Here is a 22,028-nt window from a genome sequence, read left to right as displayed (position 1 = left end):
GACCCCCGCGGTCGTGACAGGCGGGGCCCGGCCCGGTGCGGGGCTCCGGGCGGCTGCCGGTGACCTTGGCTCTTCGCGACGGCTTTGGCCGCGGCTCCCCGGCGGAGACGTTTTGCACGGGGAGGTTTCGTTCGGTCCCGTAATGGCGTTCCCCGTGGGGCCGGTGACCTCTTTAAGCTGGTGGCTGGGAAGATGCTGGAAGAAAACCTCCGGGAGCAGCGTGCGTGAAGCTGCGGCCTCCCCAGGCGCCAAGTGTCGGTGCTTCGGGGGGAAAAGGCGAAGCTGGAAGCTGGGGGTCGAGGAGGAAGGAGGTTTGAGTCGCCCTTCGGCATCTACTGAGCACATCCCGGGGGGAAAAAAGGACTTTCTTGTTCGTTCCCTTTTTGTTAGTGCAGCTGGCGGGTAAGTGCTTGTAACAGCCACTCCCTCAGGCAGCCCAAGGGAGGAGTTTCTCTCATTTTTATAACAACGAAAGCAAATCCCAAGAACTTTCCCAGTTTTCTTTATGAACAATAAAGAGAAGCTGGAACTGTCCAGACTTTTGCAAACCTATTTAAATGTTTGGTGAAGATTTCGCATCTTAATGGACGTGGGAGCCCCCTGAGTGCTGAAGGTTTGTTTGGCTCCAGCGCAGCCTCTGATGGGAGCTGTGACCCTGCGCTGCAGTGCCAGGGCTTAACGAGTTGCAGCGGTGCTAATTGCGGCCACCAGCCTTTCCTGCCGCGGAGGGAAGCCGCTGTTGCAGAGGTCCAGGCTCTGACGTGGTGGCTGATAGCAGATTCTCTGTCTTCGGACGGAAAAATGGAATTTGGCCAAATTTCTACACCAGCTTCGGGATCCTGGGAGGTGCCTCGCCCTCCGCAGCGTGTGCTCGCGTGACATCTTTGACGGATAAACCCTCGTGGGGACGTGCTCTCTTGCGTGAAACCCCGCCCTCTTTGCGCTCTGACGAGGGGTGATACGAAAACTCTCTGGTGTTCCTGTAGGAACGAGAGTTATGTGGAAGAGGAGGAGGCGAGAGTAGGTTAACGTTGGCTGCTGACGTTCTGGGAAGGCTTTGGGAAATGGCCTCTCCGTTGGCTGGCCCCACGGCGGTGGCGGATGTCATTAAAGATGTAGACACTCAGATAGCTGTAAGTAAAAACCGCCGGGGCTCGCCCCGGGGCTGGCATGTGGGATCTGCCCCGGGGAAGCCGCGCGTCCCCGTTCGTTTGGCGACCTTCACGGCACGCGAAGGGCGCGGTGAGATCCGGGAAGGAACGGGCCCGATGACTCTGTGCTCCTAACGCTTCCTCCCCGAGGATGTCCCAGCTTTCTCCCCTGCATGGTGGGTGAGAATTCCGGCTGTGGGGATTTGTAAAGCGAGGTGTGGATGAGCCTAAGCTAAACCCGAGGCTGGCACGCTGCAGCCCCTCCTCATCTTGTGCTGCGCTCATCCTCCAGCTGAGAGGGTTGAGGGTGTGAGTGGGGGGGGGGGGGGGGGTTTGTTCGGGAATTCTCGGATATAAACTCTCCTGAAAGGGCTGCGTGGCTGGAGGTGCGGCGGTGCATGGGTGTGCCTTGGAGTGAAGCACTAAAGCAGCCACTGAGATTTCTGCTGTGTGTGTTGGGGGGAATTAATCCAAACTAACAGCTTGCTCCGGCGAGGGGAAGGTGCCTGTTTGTCGCTCGGGGAGCAGCCGCTCCGCTCATCGCTTTGTAAAGCTGCTTAAACAACTTCTCTCCTTCTCTCGAAGTAAAGTTTCCCCCCGGCGAGGCTTTGCAGAAGAGGCAGCTGCCCTCAGCGGCTGCGTCTCGCCCGTCTCTGGGCCCAGCCGCTGCCTGAGGGGGCTCTGACATCCCACCGCTCCTCCGGGGCTCCTTTCGCTGCTCCCCGCGGCCCTCGGCGGGGTGGAAGGTCCAGGGTTCGGGCGAGTTCCCTTTCGTGGAGCAGTAAGGCCAGAGCAAAGCTTCAACAACCTGGGCTTGAGCGCCTGCCGGCCCGAAACGGAGTCGCTGCCGGCGTGTTGGCTCGGTGCCCGATAACCTGAACGACCTCAGGCACCGAGAGGTGAACCTGGAAGGTCGGAGTAACCAGTGAAGGTGCCGCCACCCACGTCTGGTTCACAGCTCGGTCAATCTGACGCCGTGCGCCGGCGCTGGCGCTCGCCCGGTGTGGGAAAAGCCTCTCCCGAGGGCGGGGGAGCGCTTGCCTCGCTCCATCCCGGCACCTCAGAGTACCCGGGGCTGAAACCAAACCCTACGTTGTCCAGCCCGCCCCGAGGGATGGCTGTGGGTCGGGCCTGAAGCGGGGCGCTGCCCAAACCGAGGCCTCCTCCCTGCGGCAGCCACCTCGGGAGCTCGAGCCCTGCCTTCTCCCGGAGGTGCAGGCCCAAACGCCGCCCGCAGGAACAAGCCGTGTCCTTTGGTTCAACCCTCTTGGCGTGGCCTCATCCTCGAAGCTGTTCGTGGCCCGAGGGAAACGTGTTGGGAAAGGCCCAGAGCGAGGGGCGGCCGTGCCCGAGGAAGGGGCCGGCGGGGCAGTGCCACCGCGGAGCTGCCGCCTCTCGGCCACGCTGCCGCTCTGCTCGCGACAGACTTCGTGGTTCATCCCCCAGGGAAGGTTTTTCTCCTCTTCTAAACGTTGCTGCTCCCTTCGTGCTGCGTCCAGAGACGCCTGATCTTCCCCAAACCTTCCCCAAACCCGTCGGGACGTCACGGTTTGCTCCAAAGCCGCCATCAATCACCCTCTCGGGTTCCTTCTCGCTTTGCTAACGGCCTTCCGCTTCCCTTTCCAGTTGATTGGCCTGGGTCCCCACAACCCCAAGAAGAAGCAGGACCTCGATAAGCTTTACGACCTAAAAGCTAAAGCTCAACAGATTATGAACCAGTTTGGCCCATCTACCTTGATCAACCTCTCCAACTTCTCCTCCATAAAGCCAGAGCCGGCCAGCACCCCCCCGCAGAGCTCCATGGCCAACAGCACCACCGTGGCCAAGATGCCTGGGACGCCCAGCGGAGGAGGACGGCTCAGCCCTGAAAGCAACCAGGTAACTTCATCCCCGGCTGTAGGACAAGGGGGGGGGAAGATGCTCAGGCTGTTGCAAACGTGCAGTGGGTCAGAAAACCTGACCTACACCCAGTTAGAGGAGCAGAGACGTCCCTTAGTGACGATGGGCACCGGGGACATGGGATCCTTCCCAAAGATGTCCCCTGCACGTTGCCATCAACAGATATTTACACATTAAATCCGTACAGATTCAGTCCATACAATGCATATTGAACTTCATCCTCTCGGTGGCTGGTGGGTCTTCTCTCGCTTCTGATGCGAATCAGCGCGCAGCCTCTGTCGTCGTCTTCCGTTGTTCCCTTGGGAGCAGGGGGTATAATTTGGGTGGGTGGTCCCTGAGTCGGAGGTCTTGACCACTCCTCGAATGGACCCTGTGGGGTCAAGGAAGACGTCCCTGGCTCGCAGGCTCTTGGCTCGTACCTGCTTTGGTCACGATTCAGAGATTATACACAGCGGGTACCATCCTAAATCCTGTCCTGCAGGACTACTACAGACTGTCCTTGTTTCTGACCTCTAACAGCTCATTGGTTAATGGATTCCTTAGGTCTGGAATTTTACAGGGCTATGCCAGCAGCACTGGCAATACAGATTTTATTTTATATTCAATCATTTATTCTATTTGAGGCTGATCTACCCCAAATTATCACTAGTCATCCCTACTAATATCCATTAATTAGAATTCTTGATATTCAAATCCAAATAAGAGGGGTGAGGGGTTTTCAAACAGCATCACTGGTGCATAACAGGTTTCAAGCTTCTCTAGTTTCTAAACCGCAGTCCCCCGGTGACGTTTCTACGCTTACAGATTTCAAACCACGCACAGTTCTAACATTCTAAATCTGATGGTTTTATGCAACAAGACCTGCCTGAATTCCTTAAATCACCAGCGAGAACGTGAGGTCTGTTACAGGGTCGGTTACGGACTGGGCCAACCCCTCCGAGGGTTTCTGCCCTCCCAGGCGCCTTCAATCCGGGTGGGATGTGGACGCTGTAGAGGGGTTTTTCCAGTCTCAGGCAGCTCTACATTGGGGCTGTGATTGGGAAATTCTTTTTTTTAACTGGGGTCTAGATGGGAGAAATGGGAGTGCAGGTTTGTAGCCTCCCTCTTACTGGGGTGGGGTGTCGCTGCCAGGAGCTGCTGCCCAGGAACACCCCCCCTGATCACCGTGCCCCCTCTGGGAGGTGAACTGGTGCCGCAAACACAGGCAGTTCCACCCTGAGGGAACCAGGAAGGGCAGGAATTTCCCAGATCCGTGGGGGTAACTTCCATCCATACCCTACAAGACTTTTTTCCAGTGCTGTTTTTCAGCAGCAGGAGAATTTCTGCTCCGTTTGGGCTGAGAGGGTGCCGCCTCCTGCCCCAGAATAACCCAGCGCTCCCGTATCTCTTTTCCATTTGAAACACTCCAGCTGATAAGCGCCAGAGCCATGGAAATGCTTCTTTTGGGCCCTGAGCACAAATTCAGTCACTGGTAACACCTTGTACTCGCCCTCTGCCCCCTTTGTGTCCCCTTTTGCTTCAGCCAGGGGCGTTTTGGTGCCGGAGACTTCGTTATCCTGGCCTGCTGCATTCCCCTTTCTGCTCAGAGCACCCACTGGTGCTTGAAAACGACTCCTTAGCGCCTGATAGTTCTTATCTCTGCCATTCCTGAGCTGATAATGTGTGACTTGGGCCTCAGGGGGGTAGCAGGGGGGAAGCTCTTTTGTGGCTGTGCTGCCTGGGCGGCTCCTGTGCTGCACCAGGGGGGTAAATCCTTCCTCTTCTCCCCCACGCTCAGGTTTTAACCAAGAAGAAATTGCAGGACCTGGTGCGTGAGGTGGATCCCAACGAGCAGCTGGATGAAGATGTGGAGGAAGTAGGTACCGACCCAGGGCAGGGGCTGCGAATTTGGGGTTTTTCACGGACTGGTGGCCCTTTGTCCGAGGCGGGGGCGGGGGTTGGGTCACCTCAGCCCTCTGCGTTCTCGTCTTCGCTGCTGCCGTCGCGGCCAAAAGAGTTTTTAACCAGCCATTGCAGCCAACACCTCTGAAGTCCCGGCTTCTGAGGGTTTGGTTTTGTACTTTCCACATCATTTCGGCCACTCAGGACTGATGAGGCTGGTGGTTTGTCCTTGTTCTGCCCCAGATGCTGTTGCAAATCGCCGACGATTTCATCGAGAGCGTGGTGACGGCCGCCTGCCAGCTGGCGCGGCACCGCAAATCCAACACCCTGGAAGTGAAAGACGTCCAGTTGCATCTCGGTGAGTGGGTTTGGAGGCAGAGGGGTGCCAGCACGACAAACTTCTCTCCCCAGTGGCACAGAAACCGGCCCTGCTTTACGGCAGCGCTGGGAAGCACGGGGGGTGGCTTCTCCTGACGTGCTTCAGAGTGACACCAAAACCTCAGCATTTTTATGTCCTTTTTCTGCAAAGTCATGATCTTTCACGTATTTTAACATAAGCGTGCGTGTTATGCCCGCTGTTAATTTTGAAATGATTGGTTCACCCTATTAAATAACTTTGTTAATATTCCTAAACTAATATAATTGGTTATTTTACTGATCAAAATCTGATACACAAATCAGGATGGGGAGGATGGGAGAGTCCTCACAGCAACATTCCTTTGTTTCTATGGTCTCATCCCATAAGAGAATGAGCTGAGAATGCACAATTCCACCCCCTGTACCTGCCTCCCTATTCTGTTCTGCCCAATTTCACCCCCCGCAGCAGCTCTGGCTCTGGCCATCTCCGCAAGGCGGCAGCTGCTGTCTCTGAGCATCAGGGAGGTTTGTGTATTTCTTACCATCGTGTAAATTAACTGAATCAGAAAATAATGAAATACAAGACGTTAGTTGTTCATTAAAAGCAATTAAATTGTTCATTAAAAGCAATTAATTATCAATGAAAAGTAATTATCTATTCAAAATTCAGACCTGATTATAACGATTTATTGAGGGTTTTTTTTTCCCCTTCGGCTGAGAGCTGAAGTCGGGGCACGGCCTCGGTGTTAGAATCAGGTCTGAGTTTGTCCGAGTGTGTCGTGATCGCGCCCCTCCGCCCACAGCGGCCTGGGGGTGGCAGCCTGTGAGTAGCTACGGGTTCCTTGCTGGTGCCTTCAGAATCAGGGGGGGTGAGCGGGGTGTCTGCCCCTCCCCATCCCCTCTCCAAATTCTGCGGTGGGGCGGCGGGTGGCCGCCCAGCCGCCTGCCTGGCGGGTCCCCAGCCCTGTTTCACGCTGTGCCGCTGTTGCAAACGTGCAGTGGGTCAGAAAACCTGACCTACGCCCAGTTAGAGGAGCAGAGACGTCCCTTAGTGACGATGGGCACCGGGGACATGGGATCCTTCCCAAAGATGTCCCCTGCACGTTGCCATCAACAGAGATTTACACATTAAATCCGTACAGATTCAGTCCATACAATGCATATTGAACTTCATCCGCTCGGTGGCTGGTGGGTCTTCTCTCGCTTCTGATGCGAATCAGCGCGCAGCCTCTGTCGTCGTCTTCTCTTGTTCCCTTGGGAGCAGGGGGTATAATTTGGGTGGGTGGTCCCTGAGTCGGAGGTCTTGACCACTCCTCGAATGGACCCTGTGGGGTCAAGGAAGACGTCCCTGGCTCGCAGGCTCTTGGCTCGTACCTGCTTTGGTCACGATTCAGAGATTATACACAGCGGGTACCATCCTGAATCCTGTCCTGCAGGACTACAACAGACTGTCCTTGTTTCTGACCTCTAACAGCTCATTGGTTAATGGATTCCTTAGGTCTGGAATTTTACAGGGCTATGCCAGCAGCATTGGCAATACAGATTTTATTTTCTATTCAATCATTTATTCCATTTGAGACTTATTTTCCCAATGTAATCATTAGTCTCTCCTCCTAACATCCACTAATTAGAATTCTTGATATTTACATCAAGATGGGAAAAGTAAGGGGATTTCTAAGCCGTATCCTAAAATCCTAAATCTGGTGCTTTCTTTCTCCACCACCCTGCTCTGGGGAAGCTTTTCCAGCCGGCGGTGCCGGCACCGGTGGTGCTGTGTGTGCGGTGTGCGCGGTGCCGCGGCCGCTCTCGCGGTGGGCGGTTGGGGCAGGGGTGCTGACCCGCCCTCTTCTCTTCCAGAGCGTCAGTGGAACATGTGGATCCCGGGATTTGGTTCGGAAGAAATCAGGCCCTACAAAAAAGCCTGCACCACAGAAGCTCACAAACAGGTCAGGAGCCCTCGGTAACGCCGAGAATCGCGCGGTGGAAGCCTGATAACGGGGAGGGTGGTCTCGGACTCCTGGCACCACGTGGGTTTATGGCCTCTTCCGAGTGGTTTGGACTTGAAATAACTTCCAGAGGCTCCTCGCCTGTTTGTGCAGAGAGGATCGAGGTTGCTCTGGCTCCTCCTGGCCCTGCCCCCAGGGGAGCAGCAATCCTCGCTGCCTGAGGGGGTAAAAACCAGCCGAGGGCTGCAGACAGGCGCTGGGCGGCTGCCCCCTTTGCAGATCCGGGCTCTGCCTTTGGAAACACGCTGCCGACTCCCCCGGGGCGCTAGGAAATCCGTACCGGGGCATGGGGGGGTTAAATGCTGGCTTAGCCCCTCGAACCCACCCCAGGAGCCTGGATGGGAGCCCTGGGGCGCTGACAGGCTGTGCCTCGAGTTCCTGGGGCTGTTTGACATCCGCACTACGGATCTCGACAGCTGCCAGGAGCCCAAAGGCCTGGGGAGCTGTAGCAGAGACCACACTGTTGTCCTCAGGTTTCAGCCATCGAGCCGAGCCGAGCAGCTCTGGGGTTTTTTTTGTGTGTCCCCACCTTAATTTGGCTTTAACCGAGTTGGGCCGTCGCCTCTTGGGTTGAGCCGGGGAAGGAGCTGCCCTGCAGGAGCCGCCAGGGTTCGTGGGTGATGCCCCATCGCCCCCCCCGAAGCTCCTGCCGCTGGGCAGAGAGAGGAGGCCTTGAAGCGGGGTCTGATCCCGTGGGCCGGTCAATCCCCGTAGCCCCTCGCCAGCGCCGGTGTGTCGCTTGCCAGCCCCGAGGAGAGAAGCCGCCGGCGCTGTCTTCTCCTCTGGCTCCAGCTTGGGACTCCATTAAGATTCAAAGGGACTTGAAAGACCTGTGTGGAAACAAGTCGGGCAGTGTCCTGGGAGAACCCCAGACACCTCGTTCCTGCAGCACCCTTGTCTGAGCTGCTCAGCTTCCCACGGTTTTCCTCTTTCTTCTTACAGAGAATGGCACTGATTCGCAAAACTACCAAGAAATAGCCCCTGGGAAGAGCCGGGAGAAGACACCAGTGCATTTTGGGATATCTGCCTCTCCACTGAAGCCTCCACAATGCCATCCATGGGATATTTTTTTTAATGCTTTACAGAGAAGCATATATTTTTTATTAACGGTGCAGCAATATCTTGACTTTATGAGGAGATCTGCCAAAAACATTCTACGCCCCCTTCCTCGTTCCCGCTAAGAGCACGACGTATCTCCAAACAAAGACTTTCATTTGTGACTTGAAAGTGGTTTATCGTATAAGTGATTATCCAAGGGACAGAGCATTTGATCTTGTGTGGGACAGTATTAGAAGCATCTGTAGAGGTTTTTGTTTCCTCCTTCCTGCCCCTACCTGCTCCAGTACTTTGTAATGTCAGTGTTTATATAAATACTTGCGTTTGTTTTACATGAATAAAGAAATTATTAATCTAAAACCACGGCACGGTCTTGTGCTCTTCCAACGCTGAAAGGGGCAGCCTCTGCCTTGCCTGGTGCTGTGGTGGTGGGAGATCTTGAGGTGGGGAGTGAGCAGAAGGATTTGATGGGCTGCTGCCGTGCTGCGAGGGCCGGGCAGGCGCCTTCCCCTCCTCCTGTCCAGCCTAGTTTGCCCCTTGCTTGGACAGGGAGGACAAGAACTCGGCAATTCTGGTTCTCCGCTTGCCCGGGATGTGGAGAAAGGCTGCGTCCCCCTGCCCGTTCCTGCCTGCTCTGCTCAGCCTTGGTCAGAGCAGCTGCCGGTGCCGTTTGTCGGGGCGAGGAGGCAGCTCCGCAGCCCCCTGGGCAAGGAGGAGGCTCGTGTGTGCCAGGAGCAGGAGCAGGGCCCGTCCTCCCTGCCGGGGCCTTCAGCCTCCTGGTACCCACAGGGGAAACTGCCTCGGCTGAAATAATTCAGAAACCAGTCCGGGCCCTCTCCTCTCCTCCTCTCCTGTAAGCGCCGGCTGAGGAGCCCGGGGAGTGGGACAAACCCCACTCCGAGGGCAGGCGGGGCGGGGGGAAGCTGTTCCCGCACCCCAGGGATGCAGAGTTGTTCACCGGCTGCTCCAGCTCGGGGTCCCCGGGGGGAGCTGCTGCTCAGACCGGCTCTCCTTGCCCTCCCGAGCGAGGAGGAGACCGGCCCAGAGTGAACCAGTTGGGCGGTAAAAGGGGTTTCAGACCAACGCTGATCTGCCCTGGGACCTGCTCGCCTGCGGTTCCTCTCCGGGGGATGGGGACAGCCGTGTAGAAAGGGGTTCGGGGAGAGAATAGGGGTGCGGGGGTGCCCCCCGCCCCTGCCTGGGGGCTTGAGCCCTTCCCGTGGGCAGCCTCGGCGCTTCCCCTTCCCCAGGAACACACGGGCAGGCAGAGGGGTGACCAGCGGGTGTTTAATGCGCCCTCGCAGCCGCTCGCCGCTCCTGCCCGCACCCCGGCTGCTCCGGCTCTGCTTCACCTCCTGCTCCTCGCGGCGGGCAGAGCCCAGCGTGTCCCAACCCCACCGGGACGGGCTGCCGGCGGCCCCAGCTCTAGCACGAGCATTTCTTCCGCTTCTCTTCCTTCTCCGGCGCCCGAGCCTTGAGCGGCGCCGGCAGCGGGACGCTGCTCTTCACCCCGTCCCAGGCCTCGGTGGCAGCCAGCCGCCCCGTTCGCAGGGCCTGGTAGATGGCCACCGTCAGCATCTGGAAAGCCTGGACCACGTTGCTGGCGTCCTTGGCCGAGGTCTCGATGTACTGCACCCCCAGCGAGGCCGCCAGCTTCTCTGCCTCCTTCCTACCCACCCGCCGCTGCCCTGCCAGGTCGCTCTTGTGCCCCACCAGCAAGAAGACGAGGCGGGACGGCTGCACCGTGTCCATCACCTCCCGGTGCCACTGCCGGACGCTCTCGAAGGACGCGCGGTTGGTGAGGTCGAAGAGCAGCATCCCCCCGGCGGAGTTGCGGTAGTAGGAGCGAGTCACGGACCTGGGGCACAGAGAAAAAGGGGGTGAGCAGCCCTCGGGGCTCCCCTGTGCCGCCTTGGGCAGCGTCTCCCCCGCTTGCAGAGCAGCCCCAGCCGTGTCGTGCCCCCTGCAACCAGCACGTTGCTCCCAAGCCACCCTAAAAGCGAGGAGAATCGGCGGGTTTGCTTTATCAGCAAGTGGTGCAGGCAGCTCTGTCCCTGCTCGGCCACCAAAGCTCTCCTGTCCCCTGCAGCTGCATCCCTGGAGCTCTCCCGTCCCCTGCAGCCATGTCGCTGGAGCTCTCCCATCCCTGGCAGCTGCATCCCTGGAGCTCTCCCATCCCTGTCAGCCGCATCCCTGGAGCTCTCCCGTCCCCTGCAGCTGCATCCCTGGAGCTCTCCCGTCCCCTGCAGCTGCATCCCTGGAGCTCTCCCATCCCTGGCAGACGCGTCCCACCCAGCTCCCCTGTCCCCAGCAGCCAGCCTGGCCGGCAGTGGGCAGCCCCAGCCGGGAGGTGTGAAGGCTCCTGGCGGCTGAGCTGAGGGAACCACTTTGCCCAGCTCCTGGTGGGCTCCCAGCCTCTTCCCTCAGCCCTCTGTAGCTGGTGGGGCAGAGGGGTGCTTGCAGGGGGGAAGGGGGGTGTCCCATACCCCTTTTGGAGCAGGAGCCAGGGCTTACAAGGCAACCCCAAGGGCTCCTTTCGCTGGGGACACCCTTGGCTTTGGCTCATCTGGGTCCCTGCAGCCTGCCGGGTGCTTGTGGCTCCTCACCCACGGCAGGGGGGACGACGGACACATGGCTGTATCCAGGACCTCCCTGGGGTTGGGATCACCACAGTCCACCAGCACCAAATCCGGAGGGGACACACACCCAGGTCCATCACCCCTCCCCACACCGTGGCTGGTGCTGGACCCACCTGAACCGCTCCTGCCCGGCCGTATCCCAGAACTGCAGCTTCACCCGCAGCCCCGGCTCCAGCTCCACGAACTGGACGTAGAAATCCACCCCCACCGTCTGGTTGACGGCGTCCAGGAAGACGCCCTCGGTGTAGCGCCGCAGCAGAGAGGACTTTCCCACCGTCGAGTCCCCCAGCATGATCACCCGGAACTGGTATTGCCACCGCGGCTCCATCGGTGCCTCCACCGTCTGCTGGGACCCGCCGCCCCCGCGCCGGGCGCATGTACAGGCAGGCAGCGCCGGGCGCCTCCGCTCCTCCACCCAGGAGGCGTTCCCACCCCGCCATGGGTGCTGGGTGGCCCCTTCAGAGCCCCTTTGCTCCCTTTATCGTGGCTCCATCCCCCTGGAACCACTCAGCAGGGGTCCCTGGTCCCGTTTTCCCACGAGGTGGCCCTGGGACAGGAGGCCCAGTGAGTGTCACGGCCACTTGCAGACATGAAGGGGTGGGGGGTGTGTTACACCACAAACAACCCCCCCTCCCCGAAGCAGAACATCCCCCATGTCATGGGTTGAGCACGTTGTGTCCCTGCCGGGGGGTCCGGCGCTCAGCACAGCCTTCATTTAGTGTGGAAAAGCCTCAGGTTTATTAAAAAAACTCCTTCAGGGGAGTATTATTTTTTTTCAGAGCCCCCAAATTAAGGCTTGGAATAAACTCGAGCGGGGACACAGCCCCGCACATCACCCAAGGGCAGGGGGCAGAAACATCCCCACGGGTGGATGTCGTCCCCCCCCCACTGTCCCCATCAGCACTGGCAGCGCTCTCTGGGCTCCCCGGGTGCCGGGCGCCGTCGGTGGCTCTGGCTGGGGATGAGCCTGATGCCACCGCAGCCCCGGTGAGGGGTGAGCCCCCCCCGGCCCAGCGCCCGCTGGATGCCCCCCGCCAGCGTCTGGAAGGCCAGCTCCACGTTGAGGTTGCTGCGGGCCGAGGTCTCCACGAAGGCCATGCCCAGGGTGGCGGCCAAGTGCGCGGCCTCCTCCGCCGACACGGCTCGCTCGGCCGTCAGGTCGCACTTGTGTCCCACCAGGACGAAGGCGGGGGGTCGGTCCCCGGCGGCTTCGCGGTACCACTCGGGGACGCGCTCGAAGGACGCCCGGTTGGTGAGGTCGAACACCAGCAGCACCCCCGCCGCGCTCCGGTAGAAGGACCTGGTGATGGACCTGGGCACAGCGGGGGGGGGAGGGGGGGGGGTTTGGGGGGGGGGGCACCCCGCCAATCCCCACCCCTACTTCCCTGAGATGGGGCTTGGGGTGATTTTTGGGTCCCAGCTGGGACCTCAGGAGCAGGAAGGGGAGACCTGCCTGGATCATCTGCACCCTCCTTTTCTGTTCAGCACCCCCCTCCCCCAGGCTGGGGGGCGGGCTCCAGAGACCTGTGGGGTTTTGTGAAGGCTCCATGGTCGCTCTGTGCCCCCCTCCCCAACTCAGGGTGCAGCACCCATGGGTGGCTGCCAACGGGGCCAAGCATTGGACAGAAACAAGGCACCCCCCCCCCAAACCAACCCTGGGGCCCCCAAAAGGGACGGGGCCAGCACAGGACCCAGCCCCAGCACTTCACGCCCCATTTGAGCCTCTCCCGCGCCCCCAGGAGCTCCTGGCTCCAGCCTGTTGCAATCAGGAAAGGAATCACCCAGCCCACCCCCCGCCCTGCACCCCAGGGCTGGCACCCAGCCCTGCTCCCCTGGCCACCCCCCCCCCCCCCCAAAAAAAAACCCCAGCTCTGGCTTCGCTGCAAGCTCAGCACAAGGTTTTCCCCAGCTCCTAAAGCGTCATCGTCCCAGCGAGCCACCGCCACCCGTCCCCGCACGCCCAACCGGGGACTTTACCCCACGCCAGGGACTTTACCCCCACCCCAGGGTGGGGGGGAATGAGTCAGCTGGGTGCTGGGGTCCCGCATGGGGGGGGCTGTGTCCCCGTCCCCACCTCACCTGAACCTCTCCTGGCCGGCCGTGTCCCAGAGCTGCAGCTTGGCCTTGCCGGCGGGCGGCAGCGGGACGGTGCGGCTGTAAAACTCGACGCCGACGGTGGGGCAGGGGGCGGCCACCCCTCCGCTCCCCCCGCCCGGACCCTCCGCGAAGCAGCGCAGCAGCGAGGACTTCCCCACCGCCGCGTCCCCCAGCACGATGATGCGGAACTGGTAGTGTCCCCCGGGGTCCGGGGGACCCGTCACCGTCCCCATGCTGGTGGCCGTGCCCAGAGAGGACAGACTCACCGGGTCCCAGTTGGGTTTTGCTGCGCTGGCGGGGCTGGGGACGGCTCTCCACCCTTGTCCCCACCCCGCAGCGCCTGCCTTGGGGACGGCTCTGGCCTCGCGGTCACCTGGATGGACAAACCAACCGTCCCGAGGAGGAGGAGGAGGGAGAAGCCGTCCTCATCCTCAGGACACTCGCGTTTGGCGTCGTCACGTGCCAGCTCCGTCCCGCTGCCTGCTTTTGGGACAAGGACGGGGACAGCCGGGCTGCAGGGGTACGGCCAAGCTGCTGCAGAGGGGCCCCGTGCCCCCGAGGAAGTCAAAATCCTGGGAGAGCCCAGCTCTGGGGGAAAAGGGCTCTTGAGTCCCCACGGGGAGAAGGGAAGGGGGCTCGGGGACACCAACTCTGTCCCCCCTGGACAAAGGTGCTCTCTGCAAACAGCCCGGGTCACCCGCAGAGGCGTGGGGACTCTGCCATCAGCCCCCCCCCCCCCCCATGATGGCTGTGCAGAGACAGGGGACAAGAGACTCACTCTGGGGCAGTTTCCACCCCAAATTTGGTCTCCAGCGCGAGAAAACGGGCGACTCGAGTCGCCAGGGCTCAGCAGATGTCGGCGACGTTGGGAGACGCTGCCTCCCCCCGCGCTCTCCTGCGCCCCCAGGGCCCAGCTCCGGCGGCTGGAGGAAGGGAAGGAGCAGCTTTGGGGCACAGGGGGCTTCCCCACCAGCTCCCTGGGGCGTTACGAGGGGGGCACTGATTTGGCACGGAAGAAAAACAAGTCAGAGACACCGATTTCCAGGAGGGAAAAACGCAGCCGAGCGGCGCAGTCCTGCGGGGCCCCCCCCAGCACCACCCACCCAGCGCTCCCCAGCCCCGGCTCAGAGCACCGAGGCATCGCCCCAAACACGAGCACAGGGGACGCCCCGAGAAATGCAAGTGATGGCGTTTATTCACCCTCAAAACAGGTTCTATCCAGACCCTGCCCCCCCGCCGAGCTCCTCTCCAGAGAAAACCCCACGGAAGGGACCGTTCTTCCACTTGGAGGGTTTAAAGAGGAGCTTGGGGAGCACAGGAGCGGCGGTTCCCACCCGGGGGAGCTCACAGCTCAGGCAGGAGCCCGGATCTGGCTACGCTGAGCTCCAGCTGCTGGAAGAGAGGGCTGGAAAAGACCAAAGTCTTGCACCAAAACCCTCAGGGACTGGGCTCTTCTCAGCTCCACGCTCTACTTCGACCTGAAGAGGGAATAAACAAAAATAACCCAGCCTGAATGAAGAGCGCTCGGGATTGATTCAGATTCCATCCGTGTTAAGGAACTCCCTGTCGCTTTCCCCCCCCTCCCCACACCAGATTTTGGATCCTTTGTGCCTGGCCTCAGCCCCATATCCGCAGGATTCATCCCTCGGTCTCCAAAGAAAAGAGTCATCACGGACCAGGCTGCGCTCAGGGGGCCGGTGCGGTGTGACTGGTCTCACCCACACGCTGCCCCTACAGGTACCAACCTGCCCAATTAAAAACCTTCCTAACGAAGCCCACCCGAGCCCACCCCTCGCAGCTGCAGAGCCCAGACGAAGGAATGCCCCCCCCTCCAGCACAGCCCCAGCCCCCTCGAACGGGAGTGGCGAGATTCCCCCCGGGAATCACCCACCAAGGGCACGCGGGCGCTCCGGGTCACAGCTGCCCCCACGGTTCAGGCCTCAAGGCGCACAAGCCGGGGCCGGGGTGCGTGAGCTCTTGGCCTTTTCCACTGAGTAATTCCTGAAAAACACAGAGCTGCAGGTCACGAGGAAGCAAAGCATCGGATCCAGCCCGGGCAAACCCCAGCCTGCCAATCCTCACGGCCCCGCTGCTCTCTGAGCCCGACTTTCACCCCTTCTCTTGCCCGGAGGGGGTTTCACTCCCACCCCAGCCTCCCCAGAGCAGCAAGACCCACACCGACTGTCTTCCCACTGGCCCCTCTCAAAGCAGGACCACCAGCAAAGAGGCTGAGACCAGTTTGAATTTTATTTTTCCTCCTTTTTCGACCACGAGATCGGTATTCAGATCTGATGGGAAAGGGATCGGGAGGGAAGAGGCCCGAGAGCTCGGAGAAGGGCGCAACGTTCTCACCTCTGTCCTGCAGGCAGGAGCGAGCTCCGGAGCACCAAACCGCCCGGGAGGACATCACACACCCCCCGCAAGGTCAGCAGGGGGCTGTGGACTCATGTCACCAACACCTCACCCAGAAAGCACGAGCGCCTGGCGAGAAGAAAGACCCTAATGTTGATGAGGAGTCAAAATCACGACAAACTTCTCTCCCCAGTGGCAGAGAAGCAGGAACTTCTTTACGGCAGCGCTGGGAAGCACGGGGGGTGGCTCCTCCTGACGTGCTTCAGAGTGACACCAAAACCTCAGCATTTTTACATCCTTTTTCTACAAAGTCATGATCTTTCACGTATTTTAACATAAACGTGCATGTTATGCCCGCTGTTAATTTTGACATTTACGACAACTGGTCCACCCTATTATATGACTCTATTAATATTCCTACATTATTATAATCATTGGTTATTTTACTGATCAAAATCTGATACACAAATCAGGATGGGGAGGATGGGAGAGTCCTCACAGCAACATTCCTTTGTTTCTATGGTCTCATCCCATAAGAGAACGAGCTGAGAATGCACAATTTCACCCCCTGTACCTGCCTCCCTGCTCTGTTCTGCCCAATTTCACCCCCCGCAGCAGCTCTGGCTCTGGCCATCTCCGCAAGGCGGCAGCTGCTGTCTCTGAACATCAGGGAGGTTTGTGTATTTCTTACCATCATGTAAATTAATTGAATCAGGAAATAATTAAATACAACACGTTAGTAGTTCATTAAAAGCAATCACTTATCAACGAAAAGTAATCAGCTATCCAAAATTCAGATCTGATTATAACACTAATTCCTGAAAACGTATCGGAGGGGCGAGTGACAGCAACGGGCAGAAGCGGCCCAGCAGTCAAAGACCTTCCCGTTGCTCTGGCATGTTGTTGGAGACCTGTCGCTACCGCACGGAGCCACAGCTCTTGGATAAACATGCCGAGGCGCCGCTTCAGAGCGGCAGATGGAGGGAAAGCAAAGCCATCGACTGGCTTTGGACCCAATCTGACCCCCAGTTCTGCCACCAGCCAGGCCCAGTGATGCTGGAGGAAGTCCCCTTAACCCACCCACCCACGCAGGATCCCAACAGAGCAAGGCACAAGGGGACCCTGCAGCTCTTGGATCCCTGTCTGCGGGATCTAACCCCACGCGTGAGCCCTGTGGAGAATCCACAGTGCCTGGAACAAGCACCGCGCCGGCAGGATCCACGAGGGCAACCAGATTCCCAGTGTAAGGGAAGACTCCAGAGCCTGGATCACCCACCTCACCTGCCTGACGCCGCCGAGCCGAGGCCATCACACAGTGGGATAAACCTTCCAGGCCAGGATGCTGCTGGGGAGGAGCACTGAGGTTCAGAGAGACGACACAAAAAGTATCTCAGAGCAACAGAAAAGCCGGGATACCCACCACCTCCCACCTCTTTGGACCCCAGCAGCAGGTACCTGGGCTAGCTGCTTTCTCCTAGCCACAGCCCCCCAGCCCCCACCTTCCCCCCCCCCCCAACCAGCGCCCCCCAGCCCCTCCCGGGCCATGTATTTTCCCGAAATGTTGCCGGACAGTTACGGAGGCTCAAACTGAGCGGCGACCGTCGAGGAAAAACCTTTCGCTCTCGGCTCCTTTTTGACTGCATCGGCCACAGCACCGAGACGGACGCAGCTTCGATAGGGCCGGGCGGGCCTGCAAGGCTCCTCCGCCCAGCAGCCGCCTCTCCCAGGGCGGATTTTCTAACCCAGCCCGCTGCCGAGGCCCCTCACTCACCCACCCGCGGCGGCCCCGGCATCGTCCCCTCACGCAGGGCCCGGCCTGGGAGGGAGGGAGGGAGGGAAGGAGCACGGCCCTGCCGCTGCCCTTCACAGCCCATCGCAGAGCCCCGAAGCGCCGCAGACCCGGGCGTGGAGCCTGCGGGGCGCCGATGTGGTTGGGGTCGAGCGGCGGGAGAGCCCCGGCGGAGGGCGGATGGCGGCGGATTGTCTCCGTGCCGCATCCCCTCCACCACCACCGCAACCGCCATCACCGACAGAGGAAGAGGGCGGCCCGCGGTGGCCTTTTATAGAGCGGCAGGGCGGGCGCTGATTGGCTGTTGGGGCCGGGCCCTCCCGCAGAGCCTTCTGGGAGTTGTAGTTCGCGCCGCGTACAGCCACCCCACACAGAGTCGTAGAGTGGTTTGGGTTGGAAGGGACCTTAAAGATTACTTAATTCCAACCCCCTGCCATGGGTAGGGGCCCCTCCCACCAGACCAGGTCACTCCCAGCCCCATCCAGCCTGGCCTTGAGCCCTGCCAGGGAGGGGGCAGCCACAGCTGCTCTGGGCAACCTGTGCCAGCGCCTCACCACCCTCATGGTGAAGAATTTCTTCTTACATCTAATCTCAATCTCCCCTCTTTCAGTTTGAAACCGTTGCCCCTCATCCTATCACCACATCCCCTGATCAAGAGTCCCTCCCCACCTTTCCTGCAGCCCCTTTCAGCACTGGGAGGCTGCTCAAAGGTCCCCCCGGAGGCTTCTCTTCTCCAGGCTGAACAACCCCAACTCTCCCACAGGAGAGGTGCTCCAGCCCCCTGAGCATCTTCCTCTGGACCCACTCGAGCAGGTCCCTGTCTTTCTTACACTGGGGGGCGCAGAGCTGGACGCAGCACTGCAGGTGGGGTCTCACCAGAGTGGAGCAGAGGGGGAGAATCCCTTCCCTCGACCTCCTGGTCGCGCTTCACTTCACTTCCCAGGCTGTGAACTTCCCAAAGGATAAACACGTCGTCCTCCTCCAACAAGAGCAGGAAAGGCAGGGGAAATCCCACCCCCAAGCAGCAGGACCATGATTTGCAACCCTGCCTCCACTTGTGCTGGGGGGGGGGGGGGTGTGAGCTGCACGCCCCCACCCCACCTAAATGAATCTCCACTCTATGTGGCACAAAGACAATTTCTTTCTCCTCCTCCCCACAAGGTGCACACCAGGGGTTGCTCTTCAAAAAGGTGAAGGCAACAACCAAGTTTTTCCTACTCCTTCCTCCCCTTGGGAAAGTGGAGGAATGGGGGAACATCCTGCCCTCGGGGAATGAAACGAAAGTTTCTTGGAAACAAAGTCTATCTGCCAAAAAAATACCTCTGTCAGGTTCCTGGCTCATGGCCCATAATCAACGGAAAGGACTTAAACGCCAACTGGTTGGAAGGGACTGCTGAAATTTCTGCAGGTACTCATGCCGAAGCCACCACCACCATGAGAAATCAGGGTGAAAAGCCTGAGACTGCTTCCTGCCCCTGAGCCCTGGAGAAAGCGGAAAAAAGGACGAGGGAGAACAATAGTTAGTTTTTAATCTGTTCTGAGCAAAATTCACAGATGAGAAAAATTCACAGTGCTCAGGAATCGCCCTTTCAAGCTGGTAACCCCACCACAAACACACCAGATTACCAACAAAATAAGCCCGGTGCCCATTTAAAGCAGAATTAAGTCTGGAAGTGAGCCCCAAACCTCGCATGACCAAGCTCTGCTAAAAACAGCCCTTGTCAGAGCCGGCAGGGACAGGTTACAAGCAGCTGGTCCCATCCTCCGCCTCCTCCAGGGATCTTGCAGCTGCTCTGCCAAGACAGGAGGCATTCCCCGGGCACAGCAACTCGTCAAAGTGAACTTAGAAACCCTAGGGCAGGACAGAACCTGTGAGCTCATTGCAGCAAAATAACCCAACCAAACCACCCGCCCCCCCAAATTCAAACCTTGGTAAAACATCAAGTGTTTGGGAAGAGAACCTTCCAAACGCTAAACGAGGAGAATCCCCAAAGAGCGATACCGAAAGCCAACAGAAGCTCAGTAGACCTCAGCCCATCACGAGAAGACAGATGGAGATCCAAACAGGAGCAGAGGAAATCCCGCTGCACGCCTGCGGTGCTCGGCCACAGGGTCAGCGAAGCCCTGACGAAACCTCCCGGCGTGGCTGGGAGCTTCGTATCCGTCATCTTCTTCCGTGGGATGGGGAGCAAACGCTGGAAGAGGCTGCAGTTCCTACCAGCAGACAGGTGGGAGCAGACAACCCGCAGGAAAGCGCTCTGTGGAAAACCAACAGTAAGGAAAAGCCGGCATGAATGAGTGATCCAGGCGGGTGACTGTGCCTGGGGCTCCTCGGGGATCCTGTCTGTGGAGGGGACAAGCCAAGCCCTGGCCACGTCCAGCTCTCAATCGGTATCTCCTTGTGTTATCTACCATTGCTTTGACCCTGGACATTTTACAGCAGAAGCAGCATGATATGGTCTGAGAGAAGCAGTGTGTGCCAAGCAGCACCCCCACAACCCTGCTTAAAAAACTGACTGCACTTGGCCAAACCATTTTGACCGGGAATAAAAAGAAAAGCGGAGTAACTTGGGAAAAAAAAAAAAAAAGAGATATTTTGGGAAGAAATGCTCCAACCAGGCCAAAAGGTAAAGCAAGCTCTGTCAGAGTGACATTTTCTGAACTAGCTCTATCCGTTTCCAAATGTTGCATTTAAAATTCATACCCTATCCTGCCACTGAATTAATTTCATGTCTAAGCAAATCCCAAGTTAAACCCAGAAACTGGTGTAGCCAGTATGCTTTACAAGATGCACTGGGAGATAGCAAGGCTGGAAGGTGAAAATGCCTCTCAGGTCTTGTTTAGCAGAAGCTGGGGATGAGCAAAGGCAGTAACGAGAAACTGAGTACGCAAAGATCAAACATCTCTGCTCCTCAAAAGGGATTCAGAGATGTACCTAAGGGTGCTCGGTGTGCGGGATGTGAACCTGGCTCCTGAAACTGGGCCAAGTAACAGGAATTTTCTCTAGTCAGACACACAGGGAAAACATCATCGCTGGCCCCTTCAGACCGCCCGGGGCCAGCGATGGTACAACCCCCCATCTCCTCAAGAAGCGGCTCATCCCACTGGAAGCCGGTCAGAACTTCACACAGGCCGTCCCCGACGCTTACCGGCAAGCTTTTAATTAAACACACGATCATGGCAACAGGCCAGCCCGCAGCCTCGCAGCTTACGCCTTGGAAATCACCACTTGATGCCCAACAGGAGCAACGCCCACGTCCTTCCAGCCTGGCAGTTGGCTCAACGTCTTTCAGCCTGTGTAACTCCAACGGTAATCCCAGAGTCCCTGCAATCCAGAGTAACCTAAATCGGATCGTCACACCTTCACCAAGTCACACAGCAAGAATGTTTGAGTCGTTTTGGTAATTACTAGTAAACACTGCGTGCTGAAAGGCAGGATACCCCATCATCTCAGCCGCGGATTTTGATGCAATTTTCAAGAATTACACAATCCCAGCGAGCCGTGATATCATCTGCCTCGGATTTCTTGCCTTTAGCACACAAAGATAAAAGTAGAATTTACCTTACTACGCGGAGCCCTTGTCTTTCATCTTGGGTTACCCTAAACGGTAATTAATCAGGGCTTTTCCTGTCGCCATCCACGAGGAACGAAATCCCACACTCTGTTTAACTTGGATTCCGAAACACAAACCCTACGAAATCCAGGTGACCGGCTGTTTTGTAGCTCCACATGAACGTCTCATCTGTGCTTCAGATGCTGCAATAATGGCCGGGAGCTGAAAACAAACACGAAGATGAGTGAGCGAGACGCAGAAAAAAAAGGGCCGAGAGATCAACAGCTCAACAGCCCATCGGCTGAGAGTCTCACAAACAGCCCCAAAAGGGCTGGCTCACACGTCGAGGCCCAAAGCCTCACGTCCACCTCTCTCCTCAAAGGAAACGCAGGAGCTATTTTAAGCTCTGCAGCACCAGTAAACATGCTCCTTTGCTGGCCCCTGGACTCCCAAATTGTTCTCCTTGGGCCCGAGGGTCTGCATACAGCTCTCCCAGGAACTAGAGGAGGGATTGGACTCATCGTGACCGACTTTCTTTCCACCGCAAAAACAAAAGCAAAGAGCCAAACGATTTTGCCACGGGGTTGCTGCCTGTGGGGGGGGTGCTGCTCTGGGATAACCTGCTCTGCTCTCGCGGAGGGACAGCTGGACCTGGCTTATCCCTGCCGTTAGGCAGTATCCCAGGGGGCAGCGGCGCTGGCCAGCCTTGGGAAAGCAGCATCAATTCCCATCGATAAAGGAAGCGTGGCGTCAGGTCACCTCCCGCAGCAAGGTGGGAGCATCCTAAAAGCTGGGGGGACGGGGAAAGACAGGTCCAAAGGAGGAGCGTGAAGGGCACAGAGGGCAGCACTGCTGCAGCACAGCAACAGAACCATCTGGAAAGCGTTTAACAGCGGCACATAAACCCCCCCTTCTTTACACCACCTCGGAAACGCCACACTACTGAACACCTCTCAAGGAGAGGGGCGTCATCTGAGCCGACCAGCGACACCAGAAGAAATAAAGCACTCTGCTCTCTTCCACTCCTCCGCTGCCTCTGAAACGCTACCAGCACACGCAGGGAACATCCTTAAATCCGGAGGAAGGGAAGGTTAGGACGCCGCCAACAGCCCACAGCACAGTCAGATGCACAGCAGGAGGAAAAAACTCGCAGCAGGTGAGAAGGCAGGGGTGCAGCCGGCCTCCAGCGCCGCTCGTTCAGAAATACGCTGACTCCAGCGTGCGTCACCGCTCCCCTCACATCCACG

General features: G+C 58.5%; 3 protein-coding genes, 1 long non-coding RNA gene and 4 other non-coding genes across 8 annotated transcripts; 1 reads left to right on the top strand and 7 right to left on the bottom strand.

Moving 5' to 3' along the window:
• Positions 1-1,064: 1,064 nt before the first annotated feature.
• On the top strand, positions 1,065-8,713 carry TAF12 (TATA-box binding protein associated factor 12). Its single transcript, XM_086479667.1, has 6 exons — positions 1,065-1,133; positions 2,778-3,029; positions 4,828-4,905; positions 5,175-5,289; positions 7,146-7,234; positions 8,237-8,713. Exons 1-6 carry the CDS (start codon positions 1,065-1,067, stop codon positions 8,270-8,272), a joined length of 639 nt encoding a protein of 212 aa, XP_086335793.1. The 3' UTR covers positions 8,273-8,713.
• A 1,062-nt stretch (positions 8,714-9,775) lies between these two features.
• Positions 9,776-11,317, bottom strand: LOC104339864 (ras-related protein Rab-39A). The gene is made up of 2 exons (XM_086479935.1): positions 11,103-11,317; positions 9,776-10,208 (listed from the first exon to the last, which is right to left on the bottom strand). Exons 1-2 carry the CDS (start codon positions 11,315-11,317, stop codon positions 9,776-9,778), a joined length of 648 nt encoding a protein of 215 aa, XP_086336061.1.
• Positions 11,318-11,886: 569 nt separating this feature from the next.
• LOC147413181 (ras-related protein Rab-42-like) lies at positions 11,887-13,319 on the bottom strand. The gene is made up of 2 exons (XM_086479361.1): positions 13,069-13,319; positions 11,887-12,301 (listed from the first exon to the last, which is right to left on the bottom strand). The coding sequence occupies exons 1-2, from the start codon at positions 13,317-13,319 to the stop codon at positions 11,887-11,889; spliced, it is 666 nt and encodes a 221-aa protein (XP_086335487.1).
• A 940-nt stretch (positions 13,320-14,259) lies between these two features.
• On the bottom strand, positions 14,260-15,510 carry LOC147413178 (uncharacterized). Its single transcript, XR_015184066.1, has 3 exons — positions 15,439-15,510; positions 14,978-15,087; positions 14,260-14,564 (listed from the first exon to the last, which is right to left on the bottom strand). It is a non-coding gene; the product is annotated as an uncharacterized LOC147413178 (long non-coding RNA).
• LOC147413180 (small nucleolar RNA SNORD99) lies at positions 14,696-14,766 on the bottom strand. The gene has a single exon (XR_015184098.1). It is a non-coding gene; the product is annotated as a small nucleolar RNA SNORD99 (small nucleolar RNA).
• LOC147413179 (small nucleolar RNA SNORA61) lies at positions 15,284-15,399 on the bottom strand. Its single transcript, XR_015184091.1, has one exon. It is a non-coding gene; the product is annotated as a small nucleolar RNA SNORA61 (small nucleolar RNA).
• A 752-nt stretch (positions 15,511-16,262) lies between the features above and the next one.
• Positions 16,263-16,393, bottom strand: LOC147413177 (small nucleolar RNA SNORA44). The gene has a single exon (XR_015184090.1). It is a non-coding gene; the product is annotated as a small nucleolar RNA SNORA44 (small nucleolar RNA).
• A 586-nt stretch (positions 16,394-16,979) lies between these two features.
• LOC147413176 (small nucleolar RNA SNORA16B/SNORA16A family) lies at positions 16,980-17,124 on the bottom strand. The gene has a single exon (XR_015184083.1). It is a non-coding gene; the product is annotated as a small nucleolar RNA SNORA16B/SNORA16A family (small nucleolar RNA).
• Between the last annotated feature and the right edge of the window lie 4,904 nt (positions 17,125-22,028).

This window comes from Leptosomus discolor, chromosome Z, assembly GCF_034619465.1.
Source record: "Leptosomus discolor isolate bLepDis1 chromosome Z, bLepDis1.hap2, whole genome shotgun sequence".
Classification (NCBI taxonomy): domain Eukaryota; kingdom Metazoa; phylum Chordata; class Aves; order Leptosomiformes; family Leptosomidae; genus Leptosomus; species Leptosomus discolor.
Note: the sequence above shows the minus strand (reverse complement) of the source record. Positions and strands in the feature narration are given on the sequence as shown.